At 49.5% G+C, this 21,226-nt stretch overlaps 3 protein-coding genes across 3 annotated transcripts; all 3 read left to right on the top strand.

The window, feature by feature from the left end:
- Positions 1-2,681: 2,681 nt before the first annotated feature.
- On the top strand, positions 2,682-7,610 carry BROUX77_007107 (uncharacterized protein; the record flags this gene model as incomplete). The annotated part of the gene is made up of 1 exon (XM_073752167.1): positions 2,682-7,610. The coding sequence occupies one exon, from the start codon at positions 2,682-2,684 to the stop codon at positions 7,608-7,610; it is 4,929 nt and encodes a 1,642-aa protein (XP_073602518.1).
- Positions 7,611-10,983: 3,373 nt separating this feature from the next.
- Positions 10,984-15,717, top strand: BROUX77_007106 (uncharacterized protein; the record flags this gene model as incomplete). Its single annotated transcript, XM_073752166.1, has 1 exon — positions 10,984-15,717. The coding sequence occupies one exon, from the start codon at positions 10,984-10,986 to the stop codon at positions 15,715-15,717; it is 4,734 nt and encodes a 1,577-aa protein (XP_073602517.1).
- A 2,206-nt stretch (positions 15,718-17,923) lies between these two features.
- BROUX77_007105 (uncharacterized protein) lies at positions 17,924-19,993 on the top strand (the record flags this gene model as incomplete). Its single annotated transcript, XM_073752164.1, has 1 exon — positions 17,924-19,993. One exon carries the CDS (start codon positions 17,924-17,926, stop codon positions 19,991-19,993), a length of 2,070 nt encoding a protein of 689 aa, XP_073602516.1.
- Positions 19,994-21,226: the final 1,233 nt, after the last annotated feature.

The following is a 21,226-nucleotide window of genomic DNA, read 5'->3' as shown; positions in this document are numbered from 1 at the left end:
TTTTTTTGTGTCTCTTCTTTGACCACTATGGTGCTTGCGTTTGACCCCTGCTGGGTTATAATTGCCGACAGCTCGTGTCTGTCCGGGTATTGATAGTTTATATCTACTCGCTTTGCTGACAGCCCGTGTCTGTCTGGGTATTGACAGTTGCTGTCTACTCGCTTTGTTAACAGCTCGCTTCTGTCCCACTTCTTGACAGTTATGTCTAGTCTTCGTGCCACAGTTGTGTCTAATGCGTTAGGCCACTGTTCGGACTATTTTCTTTCGGCTGTTGTTGTGTCTACTTACGACCACTATACGTCTACTTCTTGTGACATGTTCTGTGTCCTCTACTTTGGACAGCTCTCTTGCCTGTTACTTTCTTCGACTCTGTTACGTCTACTTGCGACTACTCTATGTCTCCTTTCTGCGACCTCTTTGTGTCTTCACTTGGGCCTACTCTCTGCCTCTCTCTTTTGGACAATATCTTGTTGTTTTTCTTCTCGTTAAAAGAAACACGATGTCCCTCTTCGAAGTCCTGCCTATGGTGGTGCAGGCCAGTCTTGTATCTTGTGCTGAAATACTGCCAAGTTTGACAAGCTGACTTTACCAATTTCTTGTTTTCCCCTTTCACCAATACTCTTTACGGATCCTGCACGTCTTTGTTTCCATGCTGTCTGTTGTCATATACCAATTACCCGATCGATGATGAGTCCCCATTACACATGTTAGTCTATTCTCCCACAACCGGAATCGTGTTCGTTTACATCCATCGAACCATGTCCCAGGGGGTTCTTAGCTATTGTGGAGGCGATTATGTCGCGGCGATTGATGATTGTGCCAACTGAGTAGCCACTCTGGTGTACACTTGTTACCAGAACTTGGTAGTTCTCAGGGGACCTTCTGCATCTTGCAGGCAACAGATTTATGGGCTATGGAACTGAGCGATTGTTGTTTGTTATAACCTACAGGCCTGGCTCTTACTTCTATGACCAATGCCATAACTAGGGAGGACAACAAGGTTGAAAAACCTTTGCCTTTGCGGGTACTGAGCTGCGTTCTCAACTTATTCCCACTTAAGATCCTTGGTGCTGCCCCTCGGTTGATGAGGTTGCCTTTCGTTATTCCCATTCTTTTTTACCTTCCTCTTGTCTGTGGACACGAGGCCCTTACGAAGTTGTCGTTGCACTTCAAGGCCTTGTTTTATGTTGATCAGATGTACAAGCTTTCATGCTAGGGATTCCGTTGATCCCCTATACGTCACGATGTTGTTGGTGCATCGAGATCTACAATTCTTGCCTGCGGAGTCATGCTGTGTCTAGACCCGTATGGTTGGCTTATTCCTTCTGTTCCGATTCTGCAAAGCCCGGTGGACTTCCGTGTCCCTAGATGCCCGGCTTCCTTTTGCGAATTCTCCGACTTGATTCTAGTCTAGGATGTGGCGATCTTAGTACTGCTGTGGAAATCAGTCATTTAAAAGGAGCATACTGTCATGAATAGCCATTCTTGCCATTGCCATTGCATAGGGTTATGCCTGGCACCTTACCCCGCTTCCGTTGTGTCACGCTAATGTTCCAAGGACGTATGATGATACGGTTATACCACTTGGTGGTCTGTGTAACCTTGAGGTGTCACTCCGGTTTATCTACTCGGGTGTGGCCGGCTTGCACACTATAGATCATCGCTATTAGGTAACTCGGTACTCTGCAGTTGATGCAGCTTATTCTGAGTTGACTGCTATTCTCGTTCCTTTTGTGTCAACAGCGTTTGAGCGTGGGGCCCACACCTGTTAGGCCGATATCGCTGTAACGCGACATATCGTTGCCTGGGTGTCTTGAGGGATTTTCAGTTCTGCTGCTGCCGTGTTGGTTTATCTCGTGAACTAACATCCGGTTTGATAGTAGCGTCTGGTAACGTTGAGTTACGTATGTCCCCACTTTCGGTTATCTGTGATTTGGTTCTAGCTTGGGAAGATCTCTGTTGTCAGAATCTGCAACGCCTTAAATAGCGTTGCCTTCTGCCCTGTGTGATCAGGTTAACTCTTGCTCCCCAAGCTTAACAATCACATACACCCCTTTTGCCATTCTTCTTTGTATACTAGTTTATAGTATCACTTCTTCGATAGTACCTTCTTCTTTAGTACTATATCTTTAATTATCACTTGTTTCTTGATAGCCTTCATTGCATCAGTACCTTCTGTCGTCTTCGTTACCTCAGTGTTCCTGTGATTGTTTATTCCCTTCCGTGTGTTATAAGATCAATTAGTTGAGTGTGCCTCTTTACCTCAAACCGACCATACGACCTAGAGAGTTCTATCCTCTCCTCCCGGCCGTATATCCGCGCAGGCCTGACTGTCCACCTCTGGAACCTATCATTGTCCTGAGTCGTTGGCTTTCTAGAACCCTAATGGTTTCCTTGGGCCCTATCCGTAATACAGTTCCCCCATCTTTAGTTTAGATTTTCTTCTTCCTTTTCTTTCTTTTCTTCCCTATGTTAAAGATAATAAACAGCATTGGACCTAACTATGAGTTTTCTCCGTACTTAGACAACCCGTCACATATTATCTTTAACATCACATTTTTTTTATCTTAGAAGCTTGTGAGGAAGCTTCACTACCCCTTGTTATCTTAGAAGCTTGTGAGGAAGCTTCATTACCCCTTATGTTCTCTTAGAAGCCTGCCGTGAGATAGCATACTTTAACGATGAACGACAAGTCAGAAGATGTTCTGTCCGGGCTACCCCGCGACTCCCAACAGGAGCAGCCCACCAATACCCCAGGATTAGAGGTATTTACGCCTCAGCAACTCGCAATAGTCCAGATGATACTACAGAACCACGCGAAACTACAAGCCCCGGCTCCTCCCGCGCCTGCACTTGCCCTACCACCTTCACAACCGATGATTAACCACCGCTACAACGCACCGTGGCCAGAGTGGGATGGAAAGCTTTTGTCCTTCCCCAGATATTTTAAACAGTTGAAGGTCCGCGCGCAAATCGCAGCTCACGTCATCGGGTCTTCCCAAGCAATTTGTCTCAGCATTTTCATGAGTATTCACGCTGAGCAACAAGCGAGAGTAGAACAATGGTTCACCGATGGCGCCATACACAATTGGGATTGGAAGAGTTTTCTTCAGCACATCAACGACCAGTTTGAAGACAAGGACGCGATCCAGAAGGCAGGCCAGAAGCTCTGCGCTATACAGATGGGAAGTCACCAGAGTTTTGTGTCTTTCCTACAAGATTTCGAGCACCAAGTTGGCTTATGTGGAGGTTTGGACTGGCCCGACCGCGTTAAGATTTTACACCTGAACTCCGCCATAAACTCGACACTTCAGGTATACCTCACAGTCAAAAACCTCCCCAACGACGACTACCCAAGATGGGTTGAGAAAGTAAAGAGAGTAGCGGGACGAGTGGAAGCGCTACCAGGATATAGTTCCAAGGACCCGTCGAAGACTTTGACGTGGTACAGCCAGACGAAAGCAGAAACAATGTCCGCCAAAGTTGTAACCCCGAGCGTCGTGGACCAGCAACCGCACCCCGACAATGATGAAGAACACGTGACAATGAGTGTCAACGCCTTCCACACGCCGCTCCCGAGCAATGAATGCCAACGCACCCGTCCCGTCAAACCCCGTGCACCTTGGAGATCTGCAGATGAAAAAGAGAAAGCAAAGTCTGGCAACGCCTGTTTCCGTTGCCTTGCCACGGGCCACCGGTCTCTTGACTGCCCGAAGTTTGCCCCGAGTCGTCGACCAGCGAGAATGAACCATGCAATGATTCCAGAAGTTTCAGAGCCGATGGACGAGATTATCGAGAGTGTTCCACACGATGCGGACACAAGAGTAGACCCAGACGAATTTCGGCCCCTGAGTTTAAAGAAGAGAAGACGCAAGAAGAGAACCGGCACCAACATCGTCCATGCTGATGCAGTCAACCACATGCATTCCACACCGTTTTTGATCGAGACTTTCGTCAACAACTTCTTTTATTGTGACGCACTGCTCGACACTGGATGCTTGGTAACATCAGCATTTGACGAAGGTTTAGTCAAGCGACGGGGTCTCCAGCGTATCCCCGTGAAGAGAAGAGAGCTACTACTTGCAGAAAACGACACGAAGAAGAGATGGATTTCAGAAATTGCAGTGTGCGACATTGATATCGACGGTCGCAAAGAGAGAGTCTACGGTTACGTGATACCGAATTTAGCCTACGACATGATCCTGGGAAAGCCCTGGATGGAGAAGAACGACGTCGTGTACTCCGCGAAAGAGCGAATGATTACCTTCAAGGATCAAGGAGACCGACTTATTGTCCGAGAGAAAGGCTGGCGTGAAGCGCACGCTGGCGCCCCCAAAGCAAGCATGGTGATGGCAGCAGTTTTTGCCGCAGAGATTCGACGAGGAAGGAAGAGCAAACAGAAGCTACAAGTGTTTTCGGCCTCCATTCAAGACATCAACAAGGCCCTCGAAGTGAAAGCCCGCCTCACAAGAGAACAGATTTCCGAGAGACTCCCGCAGGAACTCAAGCATTTAGCACCGATCTTCCTAGACGATGGCGAAGGAGATTTACCGCCCAACCGACCAGGCATCGACCACGCTATAAAGATGAAGAAAGACGAACAAGGACGAGACAAAGAGGTCCCATGGGGCCCCCTGTACAACATGTCGAGAGATGAATTATTGGTTCTGCGCAAGACGCTCGCAGACCACTTAGACAAGGGATGGATTCGCGCTAGCAGCTCCCCCGGAGGCGCCCCTGTCCTGTTTGTTCGGAAACCCGGAGGCGGTCTGCGATTCTGCGTGGACTATCGAGCACTGAACGACATAACCGAGAAAGATCGTTACCCGCTGCCGCTAATCAGTGAAACTCTGAGAGCGCTAGCCAAGGCACGCTATTTTACCAAGGTCGATGTCCGCGCCGCGTTTCACAAGATACGAATCACAGAAGGCGACGAATGGAAAACCGCTTTCCGGACCAGGTTCGGCCTATACGAGTGGCTAGTTACGCCCTTTGGACTATCCGGAGCACCCGCCACGTTTCAACGATACATCAACAGCACGCTCCGCGACTATTTGGACGACTTTTGTTCCGCGTACCTTGACGATGTACTAATTTACACCGACGGAAGTCACAAGGACCACATGAGAAAAGTGAACCTTGTGTTGGAGAGATTGGGCGATGCTGGTCTACGTTTAGACCTGAACAAGTGCGAGTTTGCAGTGACCGAGACGAAGTACCTGGGCTTTATCATCCAGGCCGGAGAGGGGATAAAAGTTGATCCCGCTAAAGTGGCTGCAATCCGCGAGTGGCAGCCTCCGACGAATGTGAAAAGCGTCCGCAGTTTTCTTGGCTTTGCGAATTTTTACCGCCAATTTATCCCGTTATTCAGCGAAGTTGCAGCGCCGCTAGTTCGACTTACGAAGAAAGAAGAGCCGTGGAAGTGGAGCAAGACAGAAAATCAAGCCTTTGAGAAGCTGAAGAACGACTTCATGAGAGCCCCCGTGCTAGCAATGTGGGATGAAGAACGGCCTACAATAGTAGAGTGCGACTGCTCAGGATGGGCACTGGGAGGTACGCTGTCGCAGGTCGACGAGACTGGAAGCCTCCGCCCCGTTGCATTTTTCTCAAAGAAGCTGAGCCCCGCCGAAGTCAACTACGAGATCCATGATAAAGAGTTGTTGGCTGTCATAAAGTGTCTTGAAGAATGGAGAGGCGAACTAAAGAGTCTTGGAGCCCCGTTTAAGATTCTTACCGACCACAGGAATCTTCAATATTTCATGACAACGCGCAAGCTATCGGAGAGACAGGTTCGGTGGTCACAGACACTTTCAGAGTATGATTTCCAACTGGAGTTTCGAGCAGGAGTCAAGAACGGAAAGCCCGATGCGTTGAGTCGACGAGAGCAGGACACCCCCCAGGGCGAGGATGATGAGCGACTCAAATCTCGAATCATGAAGCTAGTCAAGGATCACTGGCTTCCCGAAGCAACGACAGTAGCTCTGTCCCCGGCGGAGATCGTTCAGAGAACCGACATTGTCCCCCACGGAGACCAGATATTTTCGCAGCAAGATTTACAGCGCCTGTGGGACGAAGCAAAGACGAAGGACAGCGATTTCCACGAAATGTACAAGGCTCTAGCGACCGCAGAGAGAAGTTTTCCCCCGACACTGACCAAGAAGGTGGCTATATCCATAGCCGAATGTGAATTCGACAACCGAGGCGCCCTTGTATATCGACAGAAGCTTTTTATACCAGACTGGGAGCCCCTACGGACAGCGTTGATTCAGAGTACACATGATTCACACGTTACTGGCCACCCGGGACGAGACGGCACGCTTGCCATTCTATCACGCGACTTCTTCTGGCCCGGTATTTCGAGAGATGTACGTCGCTTCTGTGCGAACTGCGACGTGTGCGGAAGATCCAAAGTTTGGCGAGAACGGAAGAAAGGACTACTACGACCACTGCCGATACCGGAAAGACCACATTCAGAGCTGGGAATCGATTTCATGACTGAACTGCCGGCACGGAAGCCCGGCGACCCGAGATACCTGATGGTGATTGTCGACAGATTGACAGGAGCTGTGACCCTTGAAGCGATGACAACAATGACCGCGACACATTGCGCCGAGAGATTCTTGCAATGTCACTGGAAGTATCACGGCTTCCCACACGCCCTCACGTCAGACAGAGGAACCAACTGGACGAGCGAATTTTGGAGCAGCCTATGTCGTTTAACCAGCATCGAGAGAAGACTATCCACGGGATTCCATCCCCAGACAGACGGAGCCACGGAACGGATGAACCAGGAAGTGTTGGCGTACATGAGAGCGTTCGTTACCTATTCCCAGTACGACTGGCCGGAACTGTTGCCTGCCGCAATGTTAGCCATCAACAACCGCAATACGTCCATGGGGGTGAGCCCGTTTTTCCTCACCCACGGCTACCATGTGGACACGATCGAGCAAGTCCAACCGGAAGAGTCGCCGAAGACACTGGAACAGCAAGACGCCGAGAGATTCATTGAGAGATTCCGTGAAGGCTGGGAGTTGGCACAAGCCGCCATGGCGTCACGACAGCAAGAAATGGAGAATCAGGCCAACAAGTCACGCAGCAGCCAAGAACGTTTCGAAGTAGGCGACCTAGTGTGGCTCAAGCTAAAGAACATTTCGACACCCCAGATTTCCAAGAAAATGTCGTGGGTCAACGCCAAATACCGAGTGACGAAAGTCGTATCTCCCCACGTTGTCGAGCTTGATGTGCCTACGAATATCTACCCGAAGTTCCATGTCGACCTGATCAAGAGAGCAGCCGGGAATCCACTCCCCTCCCAAAAGACCGACGACACGCAACCCCCCGCGCTCGAAGAGAACGAATATGGAGAGCCTGAATACTTGGTCGAGCGAATCTTGAGAAGCCGCCGGAGACGCGTAGGAAGAGGCTACCGCAGAGAGGTACTTGTCAAATGGGCAGGGTATGCAGAGCCAGACTGGAGACCGCGAGCCGACTTTGAGGAGACGGAAGCACTGGAGACTTTCGAAGCCGAGTTTGGAGATGAGGATGACGTTGGAGAGCCACAGACTGGCGCTATGACAGGCCCCCGCACACGGATGAGAGGAGGGGGGTAATGTTACGGGTCGTGGACCCGACGTTGGATCATCTTTGGGCTGATCCATGTTGACCCACTTTTTGTGTGATTTGAAGTTGGGTCCACTTTCGGGTTAGGGTTTGTGGACCCACTTTTAGTCGACCAGGGTGCGACCCACTTTTTGTGTCAAGTGGGTCGGGACACACTTTTGTGTACAGGGATGATGCCCCACTTTTATTGTACAGGGGTCATAGGGCTGGTTGCCCTGGTGGGGCCCACACAACTGGATTCCTGAATGCCTATAAAGCAGAGCCAGTTCCCCCATCTTTAGTTTAGATTTTCTTCTTCCTTTTCTTTCTTTTCTTCCCTATGTTAAAGATAATAAACAGCATTGGACCTAACTATGAGTTTTCTCCGTACTTAGACAACCCGTCACAAGAGGACACAGAACATGTCACAAGAAGTAGACGTATAGTGGTCGTAAGTAGACACAACAACAGCCGAAAGAAAATAGTCCGAACAGTGGCCTAACGCATTAGACACAACTGTGGCACGAAGACTAGACATAACTGTCAAGAAGTGGGACAGAAGCGAGCTGTTAACAAAGCGAGTAGACAGCAACTGTCAATACCCAGACAGACACGGGCTGTCAGCAAAGCGAGTAGATATAAACTATCAATACCCGGACAGACACGAGCTGTCGGCAATTATAACCCAGCAGGGGTCAAACGCAAGCACCATAGTGGTCAAAGAAGAGACACAAAAAAAGCAGTCGCCGATGGACACACGGTGTCACAAGGAAGAGGCATTAAGAGGTGTCAACCCAAAGAACAGACACGAGCTGTTCGTAGAACCAACGAGCTCAGCAAAGAACAGACACTAGCTGCTGATATCATATAAATAGACCCAACAGGAGTCAAAACAATTAGGCAAGACAAAGGCCAAGAAATACAGACACAGAGGTCTAAAAACAGACATAAACTGTCCAAGAAATCCCACAAGAACTCAATAACATGCTTTGGCACAATGGCAGGTGTGTGAGTAAACTCAACAACAACACTTTATACACTCAGGTACCATGTTGTAACTCAAAGTAATCTGGGAGTTGGCAACATCATTGCTGCAAGCCAAAAGGTGCATAGCTGGTAGACATGGCTTTCTGGAAACCCCCGTTCAGATGTGGCAAGTTGTAACGACTGGTTGATGCGGGACCAAATGAACAGCTTATAAAATAAGGTAGTTGACCGCCCGTAAATCAACAGAAGATCGTACACTGCCTGGTTCCCGAGGACAAAGAATCGGAGAAGCCAACACTGAAGAAGTAGGGGCAATGAAGCCACGTGTGAGCATGCCATCCAGGTTTTGCTTGACAAGTTGCAAATTTAGATGTGCATCATCAGACGGAAGAGTATTGATATGTTCGGCAGTCGAGACAAGATTAACAGCATGACCTGCGTCTTGACAAGAGGTGGTTGAAGGTACACCATCCCGCAAGAACACCGGACGCAAATCATAATAACTGTCCGAACTGCATTCGGGATATCGCTTGTGCACTTGTTCTAGCCGTAGGTCATCCTGATCAACAGGATCGAGAACCTGCTCAGCGGTAGTGCGGTGAGCCCGCCGGTTCTCATTGCTTGCAGTGGAACGCAAAGCTTGAGACGACATTAGCCTAGAGGAACAAAGTGCTTCAACGAAATTAAAGGAGCTGGGACAGAGACAGTGCCATCAACTGACTGTCCACAGAAGAAGAGAAGTAGATTGAGAAATGGAATCAACTAAGAACCAGAAAGAGCCGAGTTATGACTAGCGGACGAAGAAGGTTGTGTAACAACAGCAGCGCTAGTATGATCATAGGAAGACGGGATATCGGCCGTAGTCGAGAGCCGGAACGAAAAGAAGAATAAGGTGTGCTAAAGAATAACAAAGAGTTGGAAGAATGTGTGAGTCTTTAAATGAAGCTTAACAAAATATTACGGATAGGGCCCAAGGAAACCATTAGGGTTCTAGAAAGCCAACGACTCAGGACAATGATAGGTTCCAGAGGTGGACAGTCAGGCCTGCGCGGATATACGGCCGGGAGGAGAGGATAGAACTCTCTAGGTCGTATGGTCGGTTTGAGGTAAAGAGGCACACTCAACTAATTGATCTTATAACACACGGAAGGGAATAAACAATCACAGGAACACTGAGGTAACGAAGACGACAGAAGGTACTGATGCAATGAAGGCTATCAAGAAACAAGTGATAATTAAAGATATAGTACTAAAGAAGAAGGTACTATCGAAGAAGTGATACTATAAACTAGTATACAAAGAAGAATGGCAAAAGGGGTGTATGTGATTGTTAAGCTTGGGGAGCAAGAGTTAACCTGATCACACAGGGCAGAAGGCAACGCTATTTAAGGCGTTGCAGATTCTGACAACAGAGATCTTCCCAAGCTAGAACCAAATCACAGATAACCGAAAGTGGGGACATACGTAACTCAACGTTACCAGACGCTACTATCAAACCGGATGTTACGGGTCGTGGACCCGATGTTGGATCATCTTTGGGCTGATCCATGTTGACCCACTTTTTGTGTGATTTGAAGTTGGGTCCACTTTCGGGTTAGGGTTTGTGGACCCACTTTTAGTCGACCAGGGTGCGACCCACTTTTTGTGTCAAGTGGGTCGGGACACACTTTTGTGTACAGGGATGATGCCCCACTTTTATTGTACAGGGGTCATAGGGCTGGTTGCCCTGGTGGGGCCCACACAACTGGATTCCTGAATGCCTATAAAGCAGAGCCAGTTCCCCCATCTTTAGTTTAGATTTTCTTCTTCCTTTTCTTTCTTTTCTTCCCTATGTTAAAGATAATAAACAGCATTGGACCTAACTATGAGTTTTCTCCGTACTTAGACAACCCGTCACATATTATCTTTAACATCACATTTTTTTTATCTTAGAAGCTTGTGAGGAAGCTTCACTACCCCTTGTTATCTTAGAAGCTTGTTAGGAAGCTTCATGACCCCTTGTTGTCTTAGAAGCTTGTGAGGAAGCTTCATTACCCCTTATGTTCTCTTAGAAGCCTGTGAGGAAGCTTCCCGTCCCCCCACCACACGAAGTCCGCCGACCTTGCATAAGTGTCAAGGTTCTTAAGCGAAGAATACCACGTTCCGCACGTGACGAAAGAAGCTAAGACTCGCATTCAGGCCGTGAGATAGCATACTTTAACGATGAACGACAAGTCAGAAGATGTTCTGTCCGGGCTACCCCGCGACTCCCAACAGGAGCAGCCCACCAATACCCCAGGATTAGAGGTATTTACGCCTCAGCAACTCGCAATAGTCCAGATGATACTACAGAACCACGCGAAACTACAAGCCCCGGCTCCTCCCGCGCCTGCACTTGCCCTACCACCTTCACAACCGATGATTAACCACCGCTACAACGCACCGTGGCCAGAGTGGGATGGAAAGCTTTTGTCCTTCCCCAGATATTTTAAACAGTTGAAGGTCCGCGCGCAAATCGCAGCTCACGTCATCGGGTCTTCCCAAGCAATTTGTCTCAGCATTTTCATGAGTATTCACGCTGAGCAACAAGCGAGAGTAGAACAATGGTTCACCGATGGCGCCATACACAATTGGGATTGGAAGAGTTTTCTTCAGCACATCAACGACCAGTTTGAAGACAAGGACGCGATCCAGAAGGCAGGCCAGAAGCTCTGCGCTATACAGATGGGAAGTCACCAGAGTTTTGTGTCTTTCCTACAAGATTTCGAGCACCAAGTTGGCTTATGTGGAGGTTTGGACTGGCCCGACCGCGTTAAGATTTTACACCTGAACTCCGCCATAAACTCGACACTTCAGGTATACCTCACAGTCAAAAACCTCCCCAACGACGACTACCCAAGATGGGTTGAGAAAGTAAAGAGAGTAGCGGGACGAGTGGAAGCGCTACCAGGATATAGTTCCAAGGACCCGTCGAAGACTTTGACGTGGTACAGCCAGACGAAAGCAGAAACAATGTCCGCCAAAGTTGTAACCCCGAGCGTCGTGGACCAGCAACCGCACCCCGACAATGATGAAGAACACGTGACAATGAGTGTCAACGCCTTCCACACGCCGCTCCCGAGCAATGAATGCCAACGCACCCGTCCCGTCAAACCCCGTGCACCTTGGAGATCTGCAGATGAAAAAGAGAAAGCAAAGTCTGGCAACGCCTGTTTCCGTTGCCTTGCCACGGGCCACCGGTCTCTTGACTGCCCGAAGTTTGCCCCGAGTCGTCGACCAGCGAGAATGAACCATGCAATGATTCCAGAAGTTTCAGAGCCGATGGACGAGATTATCGAGAGTGTTCCACACGATGCGGACACAAGAGTAGACCCAGACGAATTTCGGCCCCTGAGTTTAAAGAAGAGAAGACGCAAGAAGAGAACCGGCACCAACATCGTCCATGCTGATGCAGTCAACCACATGCATTCCACACCGTTTTTGATCGAGACTTTCGTCAACAACTTCTTTTATTGTGACGCACTGCTCGACACTGGATGCTTGGTAACATCAGCATTTGACGAAGGTTTAGTCAAGCGACGGGGTCTCCAGCGTATCCCCGTGAAGAGAAGAGAGCTACTACTTGCAGAAAACGACACGAAGAAGAGATGGATTTCAGAAATTGCAGTGTGCGACATTGATATCGACGGTCGCAAAGAGAGAGTCTACGGTTACGTGATACCGAATTTAGCCTACGACATGATCCTGGGAAAGCCCTGGATGGAGAAGAACGACGTCGTGTACTCCGCGAAAGAGCGAATGATTACCTTCAAGGATCAAGGAGACCGACTTATTGTCCGAGAGAAAGGCTGGCGTGAAGCGCACGCTGGCGCCCCCAAAGCAAGCATGGTGATGGCAGCAGTTTTTGCCGCAGAGATTCGACGAGGAAGGAAGAGCAAACAGAAGCTACAAGTGTTTTCGGCCTCCATTCAAGACATCAACAAGGCCCTCGAAGTGAAAGCCCGCCTCACAAGAGAACAGATTTCCGAGAGACTCCCGCAGGAACTCAAGCATTTAGCACCGATCTTCCTAGACGATGGCGAAGGAGATTTACCGCCCAACCGACCAGGCATCGACCACGCTATAAAGATGAAGAAAGACGAACAAGGACGAGACAAAGAGGTCCCATGGGGCCCCCTGTACAACATGTCGAGAGATGAATTATTGGTTCTGCGCAAGACGCTCGCAGACCACTTAGACAAGGGATGGATTCGCGCTAGCAGCTCCCCCGGAGGCGCCCCTGTCCTGTTTGTTCGGAAACCCGGAGGCGGTCTGCGATTCTGCGTGGACTATCGAGCACTGAACGACATAACCGAGAAAGATCGTTACCCGCTGCCGCTAATCAGTGAAACTCTGAGAGCGCTAGCCAAGGCACGCTATTTTACCAAGGTCGATGTCCGCGCCGCGTTTCACAAGATACGAATCACAGAAGGCGACGAATGGAAAACCGCTTTCCGGACCAGGTTCGGCCTATACGAGTGGCTAGTTACGCCCTTTGGACTATCCGGAGCACCCGCCACGTTTCAACGATACATCAACAGCACGCTCCGCGACTATTTGGACGACTTTTGTTCCGCGTACCTTGACGATGTACTAATTTACACCGACGGAAGTCACAAGGACCACATGAGAAAAGTGAACCTTGTGTTGGAGAGATTGGGCGATGCTGGTCTACGTTTAGACCTGAACAAGTGCGAGTTTGCAGTGACCGAGACGAAGTACCTGGGCTTTATCATCCAGGCCGGAGAGGGGATAAAAGTTGATCCCGCTAAAGTGGCTGCAATCCGCGAGTGGCAGCCTCCGACGAATGTGAAAAGCGTCCGCAGTTTTCTTGGCTTTGCGAATTTTTACCGCCAATTTATCCCGTTATTCAGCGAAGTTGCAGCGCCGCTAGTTCGACTTACGAAGAAAGAAGAGCCGTGGAAGTGGAGCAAGACAGAAAATCAAGCCTTTGAGAAGCTGAAGAACGACTTCATGAGAGCCCCCGTGCTAGCAATGTGGGATGAAGAACGGCCTACAATAGTAGAGTGCGACTGCTCAGGATGGGCACTGGGAGGTACGCTGTCGCAGGTCGACGAGACTGGAAGCCTCCGCCCCGTTGCATTTTTCTCAAAGAAGCTGAGCCCCGCCGAAGTCAACTACGAGATCCATGATAAAGAGTTGTTGGCTGTCATAAAGTGTCTTGAAGAATGGAGAGGCGAACTAAAGAGTCTTGGAGCCCCGTTTAAGATTCTTACCGACCACAGGAATCTTCAATATTTCATGACAACGCGCAAGCTATCGGAGAGACAGGTTCGGTGGTCACAGACACTTTCAGAGTATGATTTCCAACTGGAGTTTCGAGCAGGAGTCAAGAACGGAAAGCCCGATGCGTTGAGTCGACGAGAGCAGGACACCCCCCAGGGCGAGGATGATGAGCGACTCAAATCTCGAATCATGAAGCTAGTCAAGGATCACTGGCTTCCCGAAGCAACGACAGTAGCTCTGTCCCCGGCGGAGATCGTTCAGAGAACCGACATTGTCCCCCACGGAGACCAGATATTTTCGCAGCAAGATTTACAGCGCCTGTGGGACGAAGCAAAGACGAAGGACAGCGATTTCCACGAAATGTACAAGGCTCTAGCGACCGCAGAGAGAAGTTTTCCCCCGACACTGACCAAGAAGGTGGCTATATCCATAGCCGAATGTGAATTCGACAACCGAGGCGCCCTTGTATATCGACAGAAGCTTTTTATACCAGACTGGGAGCCCCTACGGACAGCGTTGATTCAGAGTACACATGATTCACACGTTACTGGCCACCCGGGACGAGACGGCACGCTTGCCATTCTATCACGCGACTTCTTCTGGCCCGGTATTTCGAGAGATGTACGTCGCTTCTGTGCGAACTGCGACGTGTGCGGAAGATCCAAAGTTTGGCGAGAACGGAAGAAAGGACTACTACGACCACTGCCGATACCGGAAAGACCACATTCAGAGCTGGGAATCGATTTCATGACTGAACTGCCGGCACGGAAGCCCGGCGACCCGAGATACCTGATGGTGATTGTCGACAGATTGACAGGAGCTGTGACCCTTGAAGCGATGACAACAATGACCGCGACACATTGCGCCGAGAGATTCTTGCAATGTCACTGGAAGTATCACGGCTTCCCACACGCCCTCACGTCAGACAGAGGAACCAACTGGACGAGCGAATTTTGGAGCAGCCTATGTCGTTTAACCAGCATCGAGAGAAGACTATCCACGGGATTCCATCCCCAGACAGACGGAGCCACGGAACGGATGAACCAGGAAGTGTTGGCGTACATGAGAGCGTTCGTTACCTATTCCCAGTACGACTGGCCGGAACTGTTGCCTGCCGCAATGTTAGCCATCAACAACCGCAATACGTCCATGGGGGTGAGCCCGTTTTTCCTCACCCACGGCTACCATGTGGACACGATCGAGCAAGTCCAACCGGAAGAGTCGCCGAAGACACTGGAACAGCAAGACGCCGAGAGATTCGTTGAGAGATTCCGTGAAGGCTGGGAGTTGGCACAAGCCGCCATGGCGTCACGACAGCAAGAAATGGAGAATCAGGCCAACAAGTCACGCAGCAGCCAAGAACGTTTCGAAGTAGGCGACCTAGTGTGGCTCAAGCTAAAGAACATTTCGACACCCCAGATTTCCAAGAAAATGTCGTGGGTCAACGCCAAATACCGAGTGACGAAAGTCGTATCTCCCCACGTTGTCGAGCTTGATGTGCCTACGAATATCTACCCGAAGTTCCATGTCGACCTGATCAAGAGAGCAGCCGGGAATCCACTCCCCTCCCAAAAGACCGACGACACGCAACCCCCCGCGCTCGAAGAGAACGAATATGGAGAGCCTGAATACTTGGTCGAGCGAATCTTGAGAAGCCGCCGGAGACGCGTAGGAAGAGGCTACCGCAGAGAGGTACTTGTCAAATGGGCAGGGTATGCAGAGCCAGACTGGAGACCGCGAGCCGACTTTGAGGAGACGGAAGCACTGGAGACTTTCGAAGCCGAGTTTGGAGATGAGGATGACGTTGGAGAGCCACAGACTGGCGCTATGACAGGCCCCCGCACACGGATGAGAGGAGGGGGGTAATGTTACGGGTCGTGGACCCGATGTTGGATCATCTTTGGGCTGATCCATGTTGACCCACTTTTTGTGTGATTTGAAGTTGGGTCCACTTTCGGGTTAGGGTTTGTGGACCCACTTTTAGTCGACCAGGGTGCGACCCACTTTTTGTGTCAAGTGGGTCGGGACACACTTTTGTGTACAGGGATGATGCCCCACTTTTATTGTACAGGGGTCATAGGGCTGGTTGCCCTGGTGGGGCCCACACAACTGGATTCCTGAATGCCTATAAAGCAGAGCCAGTTCCCCCATCTTTAGTTTAGATTTTCTTCTTCCTTTTCTTTCTTTTCTTCCCTATGTTAAAGATAATAAACAGCATTGGACCTAACTATGAGTTTTCTCCGTACTTAGACAACCCGTCACACCGGATGTTAGTTCACGAGATAAACCAACACGGCAGCAGCAGAACTGAAAATCCCTCAAGACACCCAGGCAACGATATGTCGCGTTACAGCGATATCGGCCTAACAGGTGTGGGCCCCACGCTCAAACGCTGTTGACACAAAAGGAACGAGAATAGCAGTCAACTCAGAATAAGCTGCATCAACTGCAGAGTACCGAGTTACCTAATAGCGATGATCTATAGTGTGCAAGCCGGCCACACCCGAGTAGATAAACCGGAGTGACACCTCAAGGTTACACAGACCACCAAGTGGTATAACCGTATCATCATACGTCCTTGGAACATTAGCGTGACACAACGGAAGCGGGGTAAGGTGCCAGGCATAACCCTATGCAATGGCAATGGCAAGAATGGCTATTCATGACATAAGTAGACACAACAACTGTTACGGGTCGTGGACCCGATGTTGGATCATCTTTGGGCTGATCCATGTTGACCCACTTTTTGTGTGATTTGAAGTTGGGTTCACTTTCGGGTTAGGGTTTGTCGACCCACTTTTATTCGACCAGGGGCCGGCCCCACTTTTTGTGTCAAGTGGATCGGGATCCACTTTTGTGTACAGGGATGATGCCCCACTTTTCTTGGACAGGGGTCATAGGGCCGATTGCCCCGGTGGGGCCCACACAACTGGATTCTTGAACGCCTATAAAGCATGGCCAGTTCCCCCATCTTGAGTTTAGATTTTCTTCTTCCTTTTCTTTCTTTTCTTCCCTATGTTAAAGATAATAAACAGCATTGGACCTAACTATGAGTTTTCTCCGTACTTAGACAACCCGTCACATATTATCTTTAACATCACAATTTTTTTATCTTAGAAGCTTGTGAGGAAGCTTCATTACCCCTTACGTTCTCTTAGAAGCCTGTGAGGAAGCTTCCCGTCCCCCCACCATCCGAAGTCCGCCGACCTTGCATAAGTGTCAAGGTTCTTAAGCGAAGAATACCACGTTCCTGTCATGAATAGCTATCCTGACACTGCTCATGCTAAGGGTTATGCATGAGACCTACCCCACTCTTCTTTTCCACAACGCCGAAGGTCGGCGACCTATGAAGATGCGCTTATGGCACAGGTTGGTCTGTGTAGATCGTGAGTTGATCAACGGATATGAGGTTGTCGTGGGATGTGCTGAGCACGGGTGCTCTGATAGACGTTGTTCTGCTGCTGCGGAGTTTTCTTGTTGCAATTGCCATTGCGTGCTTAGGTGGGGGTTGTTATCTGGTTCGATTGTTACGAACCTGTTACGTCTTGTTTACACGAGACTTATCTTTTGTTCGTAGTTAGATGTTGATTGTTTCTAGCTTGGGAAGACAGAGTTTTGTCAGGAGCGCCGACAACATAAATATCGTCGTCTCCTGCCCTGAGTTGATCAGGTTTACTCTTGTTCTCCAAGCTTAACAATCACATGCACTTGCTTACCTTCTTCTTCTTCTTTATACCATTCTGTTCTTGCTTTCTTTGCAGTTCAACCTTTCTTCTTCTTTGAAGTGTGTGATTGTTCCTCCTCCTTCCTCTTTGTGCCGCTCTATTCTCAGAATAGCCATCTAAGTTGTGTGTTGCCTCTTCATCTCAACCGACCATACGTCTTAGCACTCTGTCTAACTGACGTCTTCCTCCACAGGCCCGACTGTCCACCTCAGGAACCTATCATTGTCCCGAGTCGTTGGCTGTACCCGGAACCCTAATCCTTTCTTCGGGCCCTATCCGTAATAGTTCCGCACGTGACGAAAGAAGTTAGGACTCGCATTCAGGCCGTGAGATAGTATACTTTAACGATGAACGACAAAACAGAAGATGTTCTGTCCGGGCTACCCCGCGACTTCCAACAGGAGCAGCCCACCAATACCCCAGGATTAGAAGTATTTACGCCTCAGCAACTCGCAATAGTCCAGATGATACTACAGAACCACGCGAAACTACAAGCCCCGGCTCCTCCCGCGCCTGCACTTGCCCTACCACCTTCACAACCGATGATTAACCACCGCTACAACGCACCGTGGCCAGAGTGGGATGGAAAGCTTTTGTCCTTCCCCAGATATTTTAAACAGTTGAAGGTCCGCGCGCAAATCGCAGCTCACGTCATCGGGTCTTCCCAAGCAATTTGTCTCAGCATTTTCATGAGTATTCACGCTGAGCAACAAGCGAGAGTAGAACAATGGTTCACCGATGGCGCCATACACGATTGGGATTGGAAGAGTTTTCTTCAGCACATCAACGACCAGTTTGAAGACAAGGACGCGATCCAGAAGGCAGGCCAGAAGCTCTGCGCTATACAGATGGGAAGTCACCAGAGTTTTGTGTCTTTCCTACAAGATTTCGAGCACCAAGTTGGCTTATGTGGAGGTTTGGACTGGCCCGACCGCGTTAAGATTTTACACCTGAACTCCGCCATAAACTCGACACTTCAGGTGTACCTCACAGTTAAAAACCTCCCCAACGACGACTACCCGAGATGGGTCGAGAAGGTAAAGAGGGTAGCCGGACGAGTGGAAGCGCTACCAGGATATAGTCCCAAGGACCCGTCGAAGACTTTGACGTGGTACACCGAGACGAAAGCGGAAACAATGTTCGCCAAAGTTGTAACCCCGAGCGTCGTGGACCAGCAACTGCACCCCGACAATGATGAAGAACGCGTGACAATGAGTGTCAACGCCTTCCACACGCCGCTCCAAAGCAATGAAAGCCAACGCGCCCGTTCCGTCAAACCCCGCGCACCTTGGAGATCTGCAGATGAGAAAGAGAAGGCGAAGTCTGGCAACGCCTGTTTCCGTTGCCTTGCCACGGGCCACCGGTCCCTTGACTGCCCGAAGTTTGCCCCGAGCCGTCGACCGGCGAGAGTGAATCACACGATGATTCCAGAAGTTTCAGAGCCGATGAACGAGATTATCGAGAGCGTTCCGCACGAGGCGGACAAAAGAGTGGACTCTGACGAATTTCGGCCCCAGAGTTTAAAGAAGAGAAGACGCAAGAAGAGAACCGACACCAATGCCGCCAATGCTGATGCAGTCAACCACATGCATTCCACACCGTTTTTGATCGAGACCTTCGTCAACAACTTCTTTTATTGTGACGCACTGCTCGACACTGGATGCTTGGTAACATCAGCATTTGACGAAAGTCTAGTCAAGCGACGGGGTCTTCAGCGTATCCCCGTAAAGAGAAGAGAACTACTACTTGCAGAAAACGACACGAAGAAGAGATGGATTTCAGAGATTGCAGTGTGCGACATTGATATCGACGGTCGCAAAGAGAAAGTTTACGGTTACGTCATACCGAATTTAGCCTACGACATGATCCTGGGAAAGCCCTGGATGGAGAAGAACGACGTCGTGTACTCCGCGAAAGAACGAATGATTACCTTCAAAGATCAAGGAGACCGACTTATTGTCCGAGAAAAAGGCTGGCGTGAAGCGCACGCTGGCACCCCGAAAGCAAGCATGGTGATGGCAGCAGTTTTTGCTGCAGAGATCCGACGAGGAAGGAAGAGCAAACAGAAGCTACAAGTGTTTTCGGCCTCCATTCAAGACATCAACAAGGCCCTTGAGGTGAAAGCCCGCCTCACGAGAGAAGAGATTTCCGAGAGACTCCCGCAGGAACTCAAGCATTTAGCACCGATTTTCCTAGACGATGGCGAAGGAGATTTACCGCCCAACCGACCAGGCATCGACCACGCCATAAAGATGAAGAAAGACGACCAAGGACGAGAGAAAGAGGTTCCATGGGGCCCCCTGTACAACATGTCGAGAGATGAATTGTTGGTTCTGCGCAAGACGCTCGCAGACCATTTGGACAAGGGATGGATTCGCGCTAGCAGCTCCCCCGGAGGCGCCCCGTGTCATGAATAGCCATTCTTGCCATTGCCATTGCATAGGGTTATGCCTGGCACCTTACCCCGCTTCCGTTGTGTCACGCTAATGTTCCAAGGACGTATGATGATACGGTTATACCACTTGGTGGTCTGTGTAACCTTGAGGTGTCACTCCGGTTTATCTACTCGGGTGTGGCCGGCTTGCACACTATAGATCATCGCTATTAGGTAACTCGGTACTCTGCAGTTGATGCAGCTTATTCTGAGTTGACTGCTATTCTCGTTCCTTTTGTGTCAACAGCGTTTGAGCGTGGGGCCCACACCTGTTAGGCCGATATCGCTGTAACGCGACATATCGTTGCCTGGGTGTCTTGAGGGATTTTCAGTTCTGCTGCTGCCGTGTTGGTTTATCTCGTGAACTAACATCCGGTTTGATAGTAGCGTCTGGTAACGTTGAGTTACGTATGTCCCCACTTTCGGTTATCTGTGATTTGGTTCTAGCTTGGGAAGATCTCTGTTGTCAGAATCTGCAACGCCTTAAATAGCGTTGCCTTCTGCCCTGTGTGATCAGGTTAACTCTTGCTCCCCAAGCTTAACAATCACATACACCCCTTTTGCCATTCTTCTTTGTATACTAGTTTATAGTATCACTTCTTCGATAGTACCTTCTTCTTTAGTACTATATCTTTAATTATCACTTGTTTCTTGATAGCCTTCATTGCATCAGTACCTTCTGTCGTCTTCGTTACCTCAGTGTTCCTGTGATTGTTTATTCCCTTCCGTGTGTTATAAGATCAATTAGTTGAGTGTGCCTCTTTACCTCAAACCGACCATACGACCTAGAGAGTTCTATCCTCTCCTCCCGGCCGTATATCCGCGCAGGCCTGACTGTCCACCTCTGGAACCTATCATTGTCCTGAGTCGTTGGCTTTCTAGAACCCTAATGGTTTCCTTGGGCCCTATCCGTAATATTTTGTTAAGCTTCATTTAAAGACTCACACATTCTTCCAACTCTTTGTTATTCTTTAGCACACCTTATTCTTCTTTTCGTTCCGGCTCTCGACTACGGCCGATATCCCGTCTTCCTATGATCATACTAGCGCTGCTGTTGTTACACAACCTTCTTCGTCCGCTAGTCATAACTCGGCTCTTTCTGGTTCTTAGTTGATTCCATTTCTCAATCTACTTCTCTTCTTCTGTGGACAGTCAGTTGATGGCACTGTCTCTGTCCCAGCTCCTTTAATTTCGTTGAAGCACTTTGTTCCTCTAG

This window comes from Berkeleyomyces rouxiae (assembly GCF_048999995.1).
Source record: "Berkeleyomyces rouxiae strain 22BRR77 chromosome Unknown BrBRR77_ptg000011l, whole genome shotgun sequence".
NCBI classification, from domain to species: Eukaryota; Fungi; Ascomycota; class Sordariomycetes; order Microascales; family Ceratocystidaceae; genus Berkeleyomyces; species Berkeleyomyces rouxiae.
Note: the sequence above shows the minus strand (reverse complement) of the source record. Positions and strands in the feature narration are given on the sequence as shown.